The 16,596-nt window shown below is 60.1% G+C and overlaps 2 protein-coding genes across 4 annotated transcripts; both read left to right on the forward strand.

Moving 5' to 3' along the window:
- Nucleotides 1-66: 66 nt before the first annotated feature.
- On the forward strand, nt 67-12,420 carry FNBP4 (formin binding protein 4). 3 transcript variants are annotated; one of them, XM_074918335.1, is made up of 17 exons: nt 67-249; nt 454-534; nt 1,833-1,969; nt 2,134-2,326; nt 2,954-3,104; nt 3,189-3,312; nt 3,568-3,906; nt 4,272-4,482; nt 6,385-6,503; nt 8,867-8,971; nt 9,260-9,393; nt 9,719-9,816; nt 10,376-10,554; nt 10,969-11,205; nt 11,323-11,838; nt 11,926-12,083; nt 12,226-12,420. In XM_074918335.1, the coding sequence occupies exons 1-17, from the start codon at nt 126-128 to the stop codon at nt 12,314-12,316; spliced, it is 2,997 nt and encodes a 998-aa protein (XP_074774436.1). In that variant the 5' UTR covers nt 67-125; the 3' UTR covers nt 12,317-12,420. The 3 variants fall into 3 exon arrangements, with proteins under 3 accessions (XP_074774436.1, XP_074774437.1, XP_074774438.1); XM_074918336.1 differs by having other exon boundaries at nt 3,192-3,312; XM_074918337.1 differs by lacking the exon at nt 9,719-9,816 and having other exon boundaries at nt 10,886-11,205.
- A 255-nt stretch (nt 12,421-12,675) lies between these two features.
- AGBL2 (AGBL carboxypeptidase 2) lies at nt 12,676-16,348 on the forward strand. The gene is made up of 12 exons (XM_074918630.1): nt 12,676-12,805; nt 12,884-12,985; nt 13,124-13,336; nt 13,427-13,534; nt 13,619-13,769; nt 13,856-14,629; nt 14,714-14,870; nt 14,982-15,108; nt 15,217-15,314; nt 15,398-15,507; nt 15,583-15,649; nt 15,758-16,348. The coding sequence occupies exons 1-12, from the start codon at nt 12,676-12,678 to the stop codon at nt 16,346-16,348; spliced, it is 2,628 nt and encodes an 875-aa protein (XP_074774731.1).
- Nucleotides 16,349-16,596: the final 248 nt, after the last annotated feature.

The raw sequence follows: 16,596 nt of genomic DNA on the forward strand, positions 1-16,596 counted from the left end.
GGCGGGGCTCGCTACGCCCCGCCCCTATGCGCCATGACGCAGCACGCAGTAGCTCCGGCCCCCCACCGCGCAGGCGCGGCCGCAACCCTGAGGCGCCGCTCCCGCCGCCTCCGGCCGCCGCCGCCATGGGGAAAAAATCCCGCGCCGCGCCGGGCCGACGGCCCATCCTCCAGCTCTCCCCTCCTGGCCCCCGCCGCGACGAGGCGGCGGTACCGCCGGCTGAAGGGGCCGACTCGGGCTCCGAGCCGGGTAACGGCGGGAGGGGAAGGGGGGGGGGGGGGGGGGGGCGCGCTTTGTTGGCGGGGCGCGGCCTTGTGGAGGCCTTAGCGCGGCCTCCTCGTAGCGCTGCGGCCTAGTGACGGTACCGGGGCCGGGGGAGGCGGGGCGGTGCCCAACATCCTCGTCTCCCTCAGCCTCATCGCCCTCCAGTTTCTAATGGCTCTTCCCTCACAGATGAGCCCGAAGCGGTGGCGGAGCCCCCTCGCAGCGTGCCCAACCCACCGCCCCCCGCGCCCGCCGCCGTCAAGCCCACAGGTACGAGGCCCCTCGGAGAGATAGACGAGTTATAAACCTCCCCTAAAAAAAATAATTTGGGGAGTGTCCCCCCCCGCTTTTTTTATGGAGGAGCATCCCCCACCATCTGGTATTCCTAAAAAAAAAATGTGGGGTTTTTTTTCTCCTAAACGTGTGGTTTTGGAGGGGGCTGCGGTTCACCCCTCCTTAAGTCTTTTTTTTTAAAAGGGCTGATATTCTCCTTTTAAGTGCTATTTTTTTAAAGAGGGCTGATTGCTCCCATTTAAGTGCTTTTTTTTTAAAAAAAGGGGGATGATTGTCCCCATGTAAGCCCTTTTCTAGGGAGGTGTGATCTTTCCTCTTGAAATTTTTTTTTTTTTTTAAGGGGTGGATAATTAATCCCTTCGTAAATTATTTTTACGGTTTAATCGATTCTTTTTTAATTGTTACGGGTTTTTTCTTGGTTTTTTGGGTCGTGTGTATGTGATTGCTTTTTAAATGTATTTTTTTAACTTACTGTTGGGGTACGGTGATTACCCTGTTTAAGTACTTTTTATCTGGGGGAGTGGAGTGATTCTCCCCCCGATTTTGGGGGGGGAGCAGGTTTACTGCCCCTGCTTCACTCTTTTTGAGGTGGTGGTATGATGTGAGAGCTCCCCCCCCTTCTCTCCTTAAGTGATTTATGAAGGGAAGATGATTTCTTACCTTAAAAATTTGGGTTAGAAGATATTTTTCCAACCTGTGTATTTTTTTCAGGGGCCAGATGGGAGGAAGAGATTTTTCTTCATCTATTGTTATTATTGCCTATTATTAGCTAATAAATAAATCGAATAATAACTTAATAATTAAAATATTGGTGTTTGGGGGACTGATGACTCCTCACTCTGATTTTGGGGCAGGATATGATATTCCCCCCAGTCTTTTTTTTCTAGAGGTGGGAAATATTTTTTTCTCCAAGTGGTGATGGTTTTTTTTTTCTCCAGGGAGGGTATTTCCCACTCCCAGTGTGTTTGTGGGGGGCTGGTCCCCCCTGATTTTGGGGGGCCAGCAGCCATCCCCCTGGATGTTTTGAAGAGGGAGGGGCAGCGTTTATTCCCTGAATACTTAGAGTGGGGTGGGGTGTTCTGTCTCCCCAAACCATTCCTGCCTCTCCCCACGGGGCCACTCCCTCCTCACAGGATTATTGGGGTGACAGCGGGAGCCCCCAGAGTTTGGGGTTCAGATCTGCCACCTGCAATGGCGGCTCTGAGGTGGGATGTGCTGCCCCCCTTGTCTCACTGAGGCTCCACTGCTCTCCTCTCCCCCCCACCCCCGGCCAGGAGGTTTGTGTCTGCTTGGTGCCTACGCAGACAGCGACGACGAGGAAGGCGAAACCCCAGAGAAATCGACCCGTTCCGCAGATGCGAATGGCAGTAACTCAGCAGACATCGACAGCACGCTGGCCAACTTCCTGGCGGTGAGTGCGGGCAGGAGCTTCCCCTTGGGAGGAAGGTGGGGGGGGAGGTGAAAAGACAGTAGTTTCACCATCTGAAACATTGTTCTCTGCCTCTAAGCACTTCTTGATTCTGCTTTTGCCCCCCTGTGGGATTTGAAGTTAATGTCGGGATATTGTTTTTCCAGGAGATCGATGCCATCACGGCTCCTCCACAGCCCGCTGAGCCCACTTCCTCCTCCTCCTCATCTGCGCCGCCCCCTACGCCTCCCCGCCCCGAGCCAAAGGACTCGGGAAGCCAGTCCTCGAGCACCACCAACGGCGCGGGCGCTGTGCCGGCCCCGGAGTGGCAGTACGACACGCAATGCTCACTGGCGGGAGGTGAGCGCCTCACCCTGCTTGGGTGGGGGGGGCTGCTGCCCACCACTTTGCTAGTGAAAGGGAGCTGAGGGAGGTGACAAATGACTGCCACTGGTAAAAGGGGGGTGACAGTGGCCTGGGGAACCGGTCTGGTTGGGGGGGATGTGGGCTCGGTGCACCCCATGGGTGACACACAGGCTCTGTGCGTCCCCTGAGTGACAGACGGGGGCTCCATGTGCCCCCGTGGGTGATGGGTGCGTGCTCCATGTGCCCTGTGGGTGACACACAAGCTTTGCGTGTCCCCATGGGTGACAGACATGGACTCCCTGTGCCCCTGTGGGTGATGGACACAGGCTTCACATGCCCTGTGGGTGACACGGAGGCTTTGCATGTCCCTGTGGGTGACAGACATGGGCTCCATGTGTCTCCTGGGTGATGGTCACAGGCTCCATGCGCCCCTGTGGGTGACAGACACGGGCTCCATGCACCCTGTAGGTGACACACAGGCTCCGTGTGTCTCCTGGGTGACAGACAGACTGCACATGCCCTGCAGGTGACACATAGGCTTTGCATGTCCCCATGGGTGATGGATCAGGCCCCCTGTGTCCCCTGGGTGACAGCCTGTCCTTGTCATGTCCCCCCTGGCAGTGGGGGAGCTGGAGATGGGCGACTGGCAGGAGGTGTGGGATGAGAACACCGGCTGTTACTATTACTGGAACACCCAGAGCAATGAGGTGACCTGGGAGCTGCCACAGTACCTGGCGACGCAGGTTCAGGGCCTGCAGCACTACCAGCACAGGTGGGTGAGAGCCCTGGTCCCGTGAGGGCAAGCCTGGGGACATGGTCCCCGAGCCTGCCCTTCACTCCTTCTCCTCTTCCTCAGCAGCACTGTGGCAGGTGCCAATGGCAGCTTCGTGGCAGCTGCTGAGCTGTACCCCCAGGAGAAGGGGGCTACCCCGGGCAGCGTCAGCCGTGGGGCCAACCTCACCAAGAGGGAGGTGAAGAAGGTCAGTCAGATGAGCCTAACACTGGGTGTTGGTTGCCACAGGGCTTGTAGGCACCTGTTTGGGCTTCCTGGGCAGCAGGTGGGTTACTCCACTCTGTTCACAGCCCGAAGAGGGGCCCTGGGAGCACGGGGCCACCCAGGCTCCTTCCTCTGTGGGCTGCTTCACTGTGGGGGGAGGTGGAGGGTTGGTAGGAGGGGGCAGGGAGCTGCAGACTCGCGCAGAGCTCAGAAAACTCACACAAGGCTTGGCCTGCAGGAAGTGAACGAAGGTGTGCAGGCGCTCTCCAACAGTGAGGAGGAGAAGAAAGGGGTGGCTGCAGCCCTCCTGGCACCACTCCTGCCTGATGTGGTGAAGGAGGAAGAGGAGCGTTGGAGGAGGAAGGTGATTTGTAAAGAGGAGGTCGAGCCACCCACAGAAGAGGAGGCAAAAACAGAAGAGACTGCGGCTGCCCCCGAAGAGCCGGAGCCCAGCCGGGATCCCCTGGAAGACACGCTGCAGGAGGATCTGTGCAGCGTGGTGCAGTCGGGGGAAAGTGCTGAGGAAGAGGAGGAGCAAGACACCCTCGAGCTGGAGATGGTGCTGGAGAGAAAGAAAGTAAGGGGAAACATTTTTATCACAGAAACAAGGCCGTAGGTGCAGCCAGGGAATAGCCAGAAAGAAACCGGGAGCAGCAACTCCCAGTTCTGTCTCTGTCCTGCCTCCTTTGGGAGAGCGACCCCGCACCCCCGGTGCTGCTCCTATACAGGCTGGGGCCCTGTATTCATCTGGGCGCTGATCAGCCGCAGCTTCATGCAGAGGCTCTGCTGGCAATCCAGCAGCCGTTGGCAAACTCCTGGCTCTGTCTTTGTGAATGCAGTGCCCCAATGTGAGCGTCTTTCCCAGGTGACTCGGAGCCATGGCTGCTCTTCAGGGCAGGCTCAAGTCCCCGAAGCGCCGCTCACTGTCACATCTCTCGGCAGGCGGAGCTGCGGGCCTTGGAGGAAGGCGATGGCAGCATTTCAGGCTCCAGCCCACTCTCTGACGGGAGCCAGTCAGCCTCGCAAGATGCAACCCGCAGGCTGGCCTCTAAACGGGGGAAATGGAAACTGTTTGTCGGAGCTGCCAGCCCCGAATCAGCGAGTCGAGGTTCCAGCAAAATGGGCCGGGAGAGCCCGGAAGTGGGAGAAGCAGGTAATTGGAAAAACTCCCTTCGGAGGGAGGAGCGGGTGCTTGGAAAAGCTGCAGCCCTCTCCTGCCAGGGGCTCCTTTCCCCGAAGATGTGTGGGGAGCCCCACGTGACACGTAGAGGAGCCAGGCCGGGCGGTGAGGTACGTGTGCCGGGCTGGGGACAGGCCCAGCAGGGTGGCTGTCACCAGTCGCACACAGCCAAGTGGTCTCACTAGCTCAGGGCATTGCGTGGGAGTAAGCTGATGCTCTGCCAATTTCTCTCCTTTATCCCGTAATTAAAGAAAATAAACAGGAGAGTGTTTACGTCCAGCACTCATCAGGAAAATGGAGTGCCCGTACTTGAGGCTTTATCAGGAGAGGGAACACAGAAGTATGATAACGGCTTTTTCACGCCTCGCCACCTTCCACTTTCCTTCCACTGTTACAAATCTGAACCATGGTACACGGGGAACTGTTCCCTTCCTCTTTCCAAGCGCAGTTTCTGAGCTGCCAGGTGACAGTCACCAAATTTGAGATAGGAGTTCCCCAGGAGCTGCTCCAGCTCTGCGCTTGGTGCGCAGGGAACATAAGGCAGGAGCTCGCTGCGGACAGACCTGGTTCGTGGAAGGGTTGTCTGATGCCACCTGTGTCTCAGATACGTCACTCGAGCGACAACAGCACCTCAGCAGAGCTCATGTTCCTGTCAGGGCTTTTCTGTGGTTTTTCAGAGGCTGTTGTCACGTATAAACTAAGAGCAGTCTAGCGGATGTTGCAGAGCATCATATAAATTTATTGCCTTGGAAAACAGCATGGTTGTGGCTGGTGGTGCTCCACAGCCCGTGTGTTGCTCCCTCTCCCGACCCTCCCGCGCTTCCCAAAACATGCTGGCCCCTGTGTTTGGGAGAGTGACCTGTGTCCGGCAGCCCCGGTGCTCCCAGATGTGCCGGTCCCTCCCCAGCACAAGGAAGGAGGCAGCCCCTGTGGCACAGAACACTGCCTGAACGAGACACAACTGCTTTTCCCAGGAAAAGAACCAAAGGGTACAAAAGTGCCTGAGCCTGGAGCAGGCTGTGTCCTGCTGAAGTGGGGGATGGTGCTGGACCCATAAGAGTGCCTGCCCCAAAACACACGTCTGCTTCAGGTGGAAGTGTGATGTGGGCGGCAGGTCTGGTGGTAAATCAGCGATGCTGTTCATCTAGGGTGGTTTTTCTGGAGAGTTTTCCCTTGTGCCTCACCACATCTCTGGAGCAAGCTCCTCCCAGCAGTGCTGGTTTCCCGCTTCCCTGGGGAACAGGAGCTCTAAAATAACCCGTGTAACAGCTGAGGCCCTGCTGCTGGAGAGTGCCTGAGGGAACTGTCCTGCCCTTGAGGCCACTCCGGGAATGTGGGTTTTTCCACCTCACAAGCCCTCACAAAACTTCCCTCCCTGGAATTTGTCACTCGGACTGAAAATCAGTTGCAGTTGTCCTGTGATGCAGTGGAGGCAAAGCCTTACAGTCTTTGACAGCTTTTTGGGAGCTCTTCAGTCTTTGAGAATTGCCTCAACTTATTTAATACCTGATCCCTTTTCTTGACAAAATATTAAACCGCCGGAGTTTAACCATTGCCTGCCTGGCAGTTAGTTAGCTCTCCCCACACTTCCTTCCATCCCTGTGCTTCAGGCCCTTCCTCCTCCCTGCCCTTGTGCAGTAGCAATGCTTCCTGCACTGTCCTTCTAGAAGGATCCTCCCTATCAGAAAGGCAGTGACCTCTTTCCTTTTTAATTTCAGGTTCTGGTCGCCAGCTCCTGTAGGAAAGAGGCCCTGGCTCTTTCCCTGCCCTCTCCTGCAGTGGCTTTGGTTCCCCAGCACGGTGTCTCCAGCTGGCTGTCAGCAGCACCATGGCAGTGGTGGGAGAAGGGCTGACCTGTCATTTCTTCTTCCACAGCGGCAAGCACAGAAGCAGCTGATGCAAATTCAGACAAAGAGGCAGAGTCTGAGGAGCCCCAGGAGAAAGCAAAAGCCCAGGGGGCACCAAAAATAGAAGAGGAGGAGCAGGACCTAAAGGTACAGAAATGCAGAGATGCGCCTTGGTGAGATCTGTCCCAGCTCGCGCTAGAGATGTGGCCAGGCACTCGGCCTCTGCCCCAGGGACACCTGAGCTTTGGGCTGTGGGTTCGGGCCGGCTGGAGTGGCCTTGGCCACCTCCCGCACTCCCCATGGGATGGTGCCAGGTGCCTGCTGCAGCTCTAAAGCTCAGATCCCGGCACGGCTGCAAGAGCAGCTCATCCTTGTGAAAGAACAGCCATGCAGGATTAGCCAGCAGCAAAGGCTTGAAAGCATTTTAAAAAAAAAATAAAAGGGGGGTTGTGGTGGGCATAAAGACTGAGCCCTGGGTCTTGTCCTGAGAGAGCGCGAACACTTTTGTCTTGACTTTCTTTTCACCAATAACAATATTTCAGTCCTCTGGCACGTGCCCATGCAGTTATCCCGTTTCCAGGCTGAAGACTCCTCGTTCGTAATCTCTCTGTGTCTGGAGGCTGCCGGTACCTGTCACTCTGTCCCTCACCTGGCGTTCCTTTTTGAAGTTGTTAGATTTTGGGGAAGCCCCACATTGTTAGAAATGGGGGAAGCCCTGGGGATTTCTGCAGCATTGTGCTGATATTTTCTGAGCCTTGGTTTGCTCTTTTTGGCTGCGGCTGAAGGATTCCCAGAGCCCCTTCCTGAGCCACAGTAGTGACAGAGCTACAGGCTCTGGGTGACAGTTACACTGAGTGGTAGGGGAGATCTTTTCTATTTGTCCTTTTAATTCCCACTTGCTCCTTACCAGGAGATCTCCTGCAGCATTAAATTTGGCTCCTGAGCAATTTGGTTTCGTTAGCAACCATTGGCACCTACCTGGGCCAGATGGTTTACAGATGGGGAATTGCCAGCTCACGGTACAACCCCGGTGGCTACCTGCAGTGAGAGCTGACCTCGGGCCCTGCCCTCATTTCCTACCACTTCATCATTTTTCCAGCGTGAAAGGGCTTCATTATTGTCATCCTGATGGCTTTAGCATCTCCCCTATAAAAGAACTCTTAACAGAGTTTTGAGATGCGACTTTGCCCCAAACCAGAGCCTCCCTCAGTATAGCATCTACATGAGGCTTGTCTGATTTAAATTAAATTTATTTTTTAAAAAAGCTTAAAAAAGCCTGCAGCAGGACCACACTCGTGCCTGCCGCACCCCAGATGGCTACCGAAAGCCTTTTAAGCCAGCCCGTTTGCCATCCCCTCTCCTCCTGGTCCTGGCGGTGCGCTGTGACGGACTGTGTGCTGTAGCGTGGTGCTTTGCCACGCGGGATCCCTTTAGAGGTTGGAGGAATGCCGTCTCCTCGGGTAATTGGTACCATTTGCTTCATCAATTCGGGGTAATCTCTCTTCTGCCGGCTCTCTGGTTTGCAGGAGATTCGCTGGGCCCTCTGCTGTGAAGTCGCCCTCCACTGTGGGATCTTCCCTGGCTTCTCCGTAGCCACGTTAAAACGTGGGAATTCATTTCCCCGCTTTGGGTTTCTCTAGTGCTGTTTGTCTCTCTGGCCCATTCTCCTTCTCTGGAGACAGACACTGCGTTGTTGGCTTTGGGGACCTTTCAAAGCCTCTTCTGAAGAGCAAAAGGGGAAAAAAAAAAAAGTCATTTTTAGAGCCCTCCTTAAAGCAGTGGTGGTGCCACTTGCAGGCGTCCACCCCGTTCCTGCTCCTGATCGTTTCCTGGCTTGTAGCCACTTTCCTGCAGTTGCCACAGGCAGGGGGATAGATGCAGGGGTCCCTGTGGCCCCGGGCAGTGCCCCACTTGGAGATTTTGCTCCCATGGGATGCCGGGGTCGAGGAACAGTGGTCGCTGCAGGCTGGCCTGAATCTTAACATAGATCCTGTCTCTGCTCAGGAGTAAATCCAGAGCTGTCGCCCCTCTCCTGCGCTTTCCAACTAGTTCCTCTGGAAAGCAATGATTTACAAAGCCTGAAATTATATCCCGGCCCATTTCCTTTGGGAAGTGATTGGAGGATTAGATTCAATGCTTTCCGCCCTGGCGATTGCTCTGCTATAACTCCAGAGCCAGGCGCTGAAGCGGACCCGAGCCCGCACCCTCCTTGGGCTGGGGCAGAGTGGTGATCGCACCTGGGAGTGGGAGCAGGGCGAGGAGTTGGGGTTCGCTGGCGGCTCCAGAGGAGGCCTGGTCCTGCCACCCCGCAGCGACCCTGTCCCTGGGGCGCAGGAGGTAGCGGGTCTTAACGGAGGGGGTGACAGGCGCTGACGTTCAGGGTGGCACGGCGGAGGGGCCGCAGGCGGTCCCAAGTCTCGTTTGCCGGGGAAGGCCTCGAGCTGCAGGGCCGCAGCCCCCGGTGCCGCTACCGGAGAGCGGCTCCTTACTCTCCCCTTTCTCCCTGGCAGTTTCAGATTGGAGAGCTGGCAAATACTCTGACTAATAAATTGGAGTTCCTGGGCATCAACAGACAATCTATCTCCAACTTCCACATGTTGCTGTTGCAGACAGAGGTAACCGAGCCTTCGTCCCTCGCTCCGGCCTTCTGTTCCGAAGCGGATAACAAATACTGTCCGCCGTTCGAGTGCCGGTGCTGCGTGAAGCTCGTGGCAGCGGCGCCACAACCGCGCTCCTGCAGGGCCTTTCCTCGGCGGGGGGAGAGCATGGCTTTGCGCGGAGGCGGTGTCTTCCCCCCCAAGCCCCGTGCCATAAGGGAGCCTCCCGCAGCTCGAGTCCTGTCCCGAGAGCCGCTTGCAGCCTCCCTCAACCGCTTTCCCCCCCCCCCGGTTCTTGCCCTCTAGACCCGCATTGCAGACTGGCGAGAAGGTGCTCTCAATGGAAACTACCTCAAACGCAAACTCCAAGACGCAGCCGAACAGCTAAAACAATACGAAATAAACGCCACCCCTAAAGGCTGGTCCTGCCACTGGGACAGGTACGCGCTCTCCTACCTTTCTCACCTTTCATCTCTGACATCTCAGACATGATTTGTGACCATCACCACCCGACGACGTTGGCGCCGTCCCTCTCGGAGACTGAGAGCAGCTTCTGTTAGCAGTGCTGGGCAGGCAGAGAAACATCCGGCACTCGCAGAGTTTGGGCCAACCACCAAACTGGAGGATCCAAACGGAGTGCTCAGTGCTTTGAGACGGAGCTGATTCCCTGATCGGACAGAGCTGGTTTTCACTCTTGCGAGTGTAAAGCGCTGTGGAGGGCGGGCCTGGGGGGTCGCGCATGCGAGAGCTCTGTGAACTTTGCAGGATCTCTGGATCACCTCTTCTGACCAACAGCTCTGACAAAGGACAAACTTCAACTCATCGACGGAATGAAGAACAAGATTTCTGTCTCCTGCCAGCAGGTCAGACCCAAACATTTCTTTGTCTATTTGGCTTTCTTGATTAATTTTCCTTTGTTTGAAATCTTTGCTCTTTTGTTTTTCAGCTCCCAGATCCGCTCCCTCTCTCTAGCATTCACTGTGTGTTTGACACCAAGAGTATCATAAAAGCGACCTCCACGCACCACGGGGTAGGGGGGCAGCCGCTTCTCTCCATTGGGCTGTTCCCCGGTGCCTCTTCTTGGAGGGCGACTTTTCAGCCAAGGTGGCGGCTGAAAGTCCCGATGCTAGCGAGAGACGTCGCTCTGCTGCACGCTGGCCTGCTTTCTCAGCCCTCCCCTCCCTTGGAGCGGGGGGCTCAGGGCGACGTTCATGCAGCCAGCAATGCAAATAGCTTTGAGCGAGCCGGCTCGGGTCTCTCCTGCCTCTGTCCTCAAAGTTGTTTGTGGCGTTTGGGAGAGCGGCAGCCCTGCTGCCGAGGGTCTTCCCTGCGAGAGCGCACCGCTGTCGTGGGCAGGCCCGCCTCGGAGTGTCGGTGGCGGGGGAGGGAATCTAAAGCCTCCTTCTCTTTCTTGTGATTTAGGGAGCATAGACGCTATTTCTATGTTAACGAGCGCTCAGGAGAGTCGCAATGGGAGTTCCCCGACGGGGAGGACGAAGAGGAGGGACAGCGAACCACCGACAGAAAAGCCGACAGTCCTCCTAAACCACCTCCAAAAGACAAAGGAGAGCGCGCCGGGGACCCCGCCGAGCGCACCACAGGTACGGTGATGGGGGTGGGGATCGCTGTGGTTTTGGGGGGATTCCCAGCCCCAGGGTGGGGTGTTGTGGGGCCTTGCCGAGCGCTGGAGCAGGTGGCGGCACCAGTCCCCTCCCCGGGCAGTGGTTTGAGCGCTGTGCCCAAGCTGTCCCCAGCACTTTTCAGCATGGTGGCGGTGCCAGGGAAGGCGGCATGCAGGTCGTCAGTCGAGCCCGTGGCTGGAGCTCTGCCTGCCCGCTCCCAGGCAGGGCCTGGCAGGGAGGCAGCGGGCAGGAGCAGGCAGCGCGGTCCATAGCGTGGGTTTTCAAGCCTGTGTCAATATGTATTCTTCAGGCTCCCTTTGTAAAGAATCCTTCTCAGGCCAAGTTCCTGCTACGTCTCTCATGCCGCTCACTCCATTTTGGACTCTGCTTCAGTCCTCTGTCCCGGTCCTCCAACCTCCCTTGCCTTTGGAAATGCCTCCGCCGCCTCCGCCTCCCCCAGACTCGCCCCCGCCGCCGCCCCCGCCGCCGCCCCCACCTGGAGAAGACGGCGAGATCCAGGAAGTGGAGATGGAAGATGAGGGGGGCGAGGAGCCCCCCGCCCCGGGAACAGAGGAAGACGCTCCCCTGAAGCCTCTCCTGCGCCCCACTGCCAGCAGCAGCAGCAGCCAGGTGAGCAGCAGCCGGGCAAAGCCAGGGCTCGGCCAGCCTTGGTGCGTGGAGGCGGGGGTCCCTCGGGGCCGCGTCCCTCCTCCCAGCTCGGCACTGACATCTGCGTGCTCTTCCCAGGGCACCGTCGAACCGAGCCCGACGCCGCTGCTCTCCGCCAAACCGCAGAAGAGGAAAGCAGTGGAGATGAACCCGGGGCTGCTGCAGCGAACGGCCACCATCGGCAGCTGCCCCGTCATCTACAGCCAGCCCCTGATGGCCACCGGCAAGTACCAGCCTTCGGCCGTGCCCCTCGCCTCCCTGAGGCCTCGCCAGCGCCTGCAGGGCGAGATCCAGGGCCGCCCCAACCTCCGCATCGCCCCGGGCCACGCCGGCCCTCAGCCCGCGGCACTGGGCCTGCAGTCGGGTTACCTGGGCGTGCCGGCACCCGCCACCTCTTCCGTCATGAGCTACTCGGAGTGTGCCGCGCCCGTCGGCCTGGCCGCTGCCCCGGTGCGGGGAGCCCTGCCTGCCACCAGCACTGCCGAGCAGCCCCCGCCGCCGCCCCCGCCACCCCCACAGACGCCCCCCCCGCCCGTCCCCAAGGCGCCGCCGCCGCCGGAGAAGGAGAAGCCGAGGAAAGGGCGGAAGGACAAGGTAAGGGGGTGCTCTGGCACCGCTGTGGGGTTGGGGGGAGTTCCCTCCCATTTCAACTGCCCTTCACTTTTGGTGTTTGTGGCACAGGGCAAGAAGGGGAAGACGAAGATGCCATCGCTGGTGAAGAAGTGGCAAAGCATCCAGCGGGAGCTGGATGAGGAGGAGAACTCTAGCTCCAGCGAAGAGGATCGGGAAACCACGGCCCAGCGGCGCATCGAGGAGTGGAAACAGCAGCAGCTGATGAGGTAACGGATCCCGGAGGAGTTGGGGTTGCACCCGGTGCCACAGCCTGGGGGTGGGGCGGGGCGGGGGCACATGTTCCCTTTGTCTCCTGCGAAGGCAGAGAGGGAGGAGACCCGCACCTGAGGCCCCGTTTTCTCCCCGCAGTGGCATGGCAGAGAGGAACGCCAACTTCGAGGCGCTGCCAGAGGACTGGCGAGCGCGGCTGAAGCGGAGGAAAACCGCATCAAGCACATGAGCCGTGCTGCGCGCTTTTTTTTGTTTTTGTTTTTGTTTTTTTACAGATGTACAGTTCAGAGCCCTTCACTTGACCATTGTCCAATAAATTGTAGCAGTTTGGGATGTGCTGTCTGGTTGAGTGGGGGCTCTCCTGGTCCCTGCCACGGCCACAGGAGGCTGTTTGGGGCTGGTGGGCTGATGTCAGTGTGGCCCTTTGTGGCCCTGCTGTCCTGGGTGTCCGCCAGGATGGCGAAAGCCCTCTGGCTCCTTTCCCAGCTCCGCTCTGGGACCGCCCTGTCCCTCCCCGCTGGTCGCTCAGCAACCGCGTCCTGGCTCTGACTGGGACTGGAGAAGGGTCCTGCCAGACCTCTGGCGGCCATGCGGCCCTCGGGGCACCCCCCTGCCCACCTTGGGGAGCAGGGGCTGGGGGGCTTTGATGGGGGGCTGCTCCCCGAGCCCTACGACAGCTTCATGCGCAGCCACCTGCGCTACTACGGCTATTTCCAAGGTGAGCCCTGGCTACAGGGACGTGGCACCCCCCAGTGCCCCCCTGGCCCCTCTGGGCTGCAGCACTGCTCTCCCCAAGGCCAGAAGATGGGGGGACAGAAGACCCCTGCGGCCCCAGGGGGCCCCTCCGAGCAGCACCCTGACACCGGCTGCCTGTGGGGTCCTGGGCAGGAGTTGAGCCGTGAGTGAAACCCTGTAGCCCCCGCTCCAGCACCAGGAGCACGGGATGGGGGAGCCTCCCCCTGCTTTGGGGTGGTGGGTGCTTTTGGGGGGTGTCCCCACCCCAGCTTGACCTCTCCCGCATCTCGGTTGGAGGCAGGAGTGCACCGGAACCCCCCCGCAGCCCCTCCCGGTCTTGCTGGGGGGCTGGACCCAGCCCCCCGCCAGTGCACACCGGCCTCCTTGGCACGGCACCGCGGGCCCCCGGGGGAGCCACGGGGTCTCTTTGCCCTCCCCTCGGCACGGGGCCCCCCACCTGCTCCCCGCTGGCCCGTCGAGTGTGAGGTCATCAAGGAGACGATGGAGCACATCGGTGAGGGAGCGCTCCGGCTGGCCCCCCGTCTGCCCCCTGCGCCAGCCCCCCACCCTGCCCATAGCACCCATTTGTTCCTCCCCTGCATAGAGTGGGTCCCCCCAGAACCAGAGCCCTTCTGCCAGCCCATGGGCCCTGAGCAGGCCCCGGCCCCCCTCAGCGAGGAGCTGGGCACCGTCGTCTACCACCTCCACCCAGGTAGCAGGGAGCGGGCAGCACCCCTGGGTGCCCCCTCGGCCTCCCCAGACCCCCATCGCCGTCCCTCCGGGCTTCCCCCTGCAGCACCCCGAGGCTCCTGTTTCACCCGTGCTCGGGTTGGGGGGGCCCCAGGGCCCCTCTCCTCACCAGCAGCCCCCTTGGAGGGGCCCCAGGACACGACGCTGCTCTTTGAATCACGCTTCGAGAGTGGCAATCTCCAAAAAGCTGTCAAGGTGTAAGAAAGGGGCCAGGGACGGGGGGACAAGGCGGGGGGGCAGCAGTGAGGCCAGGAGCCGGAGCGTGGCATGTCCCACTGTGCAGGGGCCCCTACGAGTACGTGCTGACGCTGCGGCCAGACCTGTACACCGCCAAGCACACCCAGTGGTTCTATTTCCGCGTCCAAAACACCCGGCGAGAACCTCTCTACCGCTTCACCATCACCAACCTGGCGAAGCCCAAGAGCCTCTATGGCGAGGGTATGCGCCCACTGCTCTACTCCCAGCAGGACGCGCAGAGTCGCGGTGTTGGCTGGCGCCGTGTCGGCACCAACATCCACTACTACCAGGGTGGTGGCGGTGGGGAGGAACCGGCTGCCTTCTGCCTTTCCTGGACGACACGTTTCCCCCATGACGGCGATACCTGCTTCTTTGCTCACTCCTACCCCTACACCTACTCTGACCTGCAGCGCTACCTGCAGGCGCTGGCGGGCGACCCGGCACGCTCACGGTACTGTGAGGTGCGAGCACTGTGCCGCAGTTTGGCCGGCAACACCATCTACTTGCTGACCATCACCAGTCCGGCCGGCGTGGCGGCGGCCAAGCGGGTGGTGGTGCTGAGCGCCCGTGTGCACCCCGGGGAGAGCGGCGGCTCCTGGGCTATGCGGGGTTTCCTCGATTTCCTCCTCAGCGCCCACCCTGACGCCCGGCTCCTGCGCCAGCTCTTTGTCTTCAAGGTGGTACCTATGCTCAATCCCGATGGGGTGGTGGTGGGCAACTCCCGCTGCTCCTTGGCGGGCCGTGACCCCAACAGGGCTTATGGCACAGCGCTCCGCAGCTCCTTCCCCGGCGTGTGGCACCTGCGGGCCATGGTTGAGAGGTGAGGTGGCGGGGGGTGACAGGGAGCTGACAGGACGGTGCCGCTCCCACGGTGGTGCCAGTGGCCTTATCCTGATGCACACAGGGTGCTGGCTGAGTGGGAGGTGGTGCTGTACTGCGACTTCCATGGGCACAGCCGGAAGAACAACATCTTCATGTATGGCTGTGATGGTGGCCAGGCTGGTCTGCGGCTGCACCAGCGCATCTTCCCCCTGATGCTGAGCAAAAACGCCCCTGACAAGGTGGGACGCTCAGAGCCGGGGAACGGTGTCCTCGCCGCACGTCACAGTGACACTGGATGGGGATGCGGGGTGTCCTGGTGGGGGGATGCGCTGACCCAGGGCTGGCCCCAGTTCTCCTTCCCCAGCTGCAAGTTTAAAGTGCAGAAGAGCAAAGCGGGGACGGGCAGGGTCGTCATGTGGCACATGGGTGTCTCCAACAGCTACACGCTGGAGGCAGCTTTCGGAGGCTCCACGCTGGGTGAGGCACTGCCACTGGCCAGGGATGCCGGTGTCGGGGGTGCTGGTGGGCGGGCAGTTCCCGCGTTGGGAAGCTGCCTCTTGTTTCGTTGTCCCTTATCCCCTCCAGGTGGGAGGAACTCGCACTTCACTGTGGAAGATCTCAAGGCGCTGGGCTACCACCTCTGTGACACCCTGCTCGACTTCTTCGACCCCGATCCAGCCAAGGTGGGCTGGCAGCCCAGACCGCGGCACCCAGGCCAGTCCCGGTGCTGTAGGGAGGTTGCGGTGACGCTGGCTCCATCCCACAGTTCCAGCAGTGCCTGGTGGAGGTGGACACGCTGCTGCGGCAGCGGCTGGGCCGGGAGCCAGGATCTGGTGGCGGCTGGAGCGACATCTCCCCTTCGGAGCTTGAGTCCAGGTACGGCCCAGCCACACTGCCCTGCTGACCCTGCAGCGCCAGTGGGGGCTGCAGGTGGTTGTCTCCTCCACACAGCACCAGCGGCTCCGACAGCTCTGTATCTGATGGGCCCCCGGCTCCCATCCGCGGCCCAGCCCAGCCGGTGAGTCCCCGGGTGCCACCACTTTTGGGACAGAAGGGACAAAGCACTGGGGAGGTGCAAGGTGTCAGAGGTGCAGACACCCTGGCACCGTTTTGCCATCCGGCACAGCTGGAACAACGGAGGAGGAAGCGGCTGCGGAGCCGGAGAGTGAGAAACACCCTGCACCAGACAAACACTCCCTGCCAGAGCCGTGCCCGTATCCCGGTGAGCCTGGGCCCACCAGCACAGTCCACCCTGTCTCAGAGGGGACAGTCCTGCAGGGACACGTGTCCCCAGTGCTGTCCCAGCGGGTATAATCCCTCTTCTGTGACCCTTAAGCCACCTGTCCCTGGCACCCCGAGGGGAAGCAGCGCAGCAGGATTGAAGCCTGGAGCTGTCTCTGGTGTGACCTTTCCCTGCGCAGCACGAGAGGGAGATGGCCACCACACCACCATGGTGATATCTCAGCCAGACAGTGGCACAAGTGCAGCATCACGCTGCCAACCACTGCTGAGCACCCACCATCCCCATGTCACCGGTGCCTCCTCACAGGATACAGCCCCGGGAGCTGAAATGGGGCTGTTGCAGCAGCAACGCAAGCAGAAGGGAGGGCAGGCGGCTGCTGCCCGCGGCCACAGGGCCCGGCCCCCCCTCACTGGCCCCGGCAGGGCCTGGCCATCCGCCACCGCCGCACGCTGCTGCGCCTGTGCTCGAGATTAAAGGTGGTGCCGTGGCCAAGCCTCTGCGTGGTGACGCCTGTTTTCATTGTGCCGTCCCCGCCCAGGGGCTTCCCTGTTGCCCACAGCCCTACAGCCTGCCCAGAGGCTGCTGCCACCCAGGCCCTGCCGCCACGGCGGTGCCTCAGGCCCTGCAGGCTCCCTCACCATGGTGCTATGTCAGGCCCTGTCGCCATGACATCACCTCAGGCCTGCAGGCTGCAGAGAGGCCTCAGGCCCCACTGGTGCTGC

The sequence above is a fragment of the Athene noctua genome, chromosome 14 (assembly GCF_965140245.1).
Source record: "Athene noctua chromosome 14, bAthNoc1.hap1.1, whole genome shotgun sequence".
NCBI classification, from domain to species: Eukaryota; Metazoa; Chordata; class Aves; order Strigiformes; family Strigidae; genus Athene; species Athene noctua.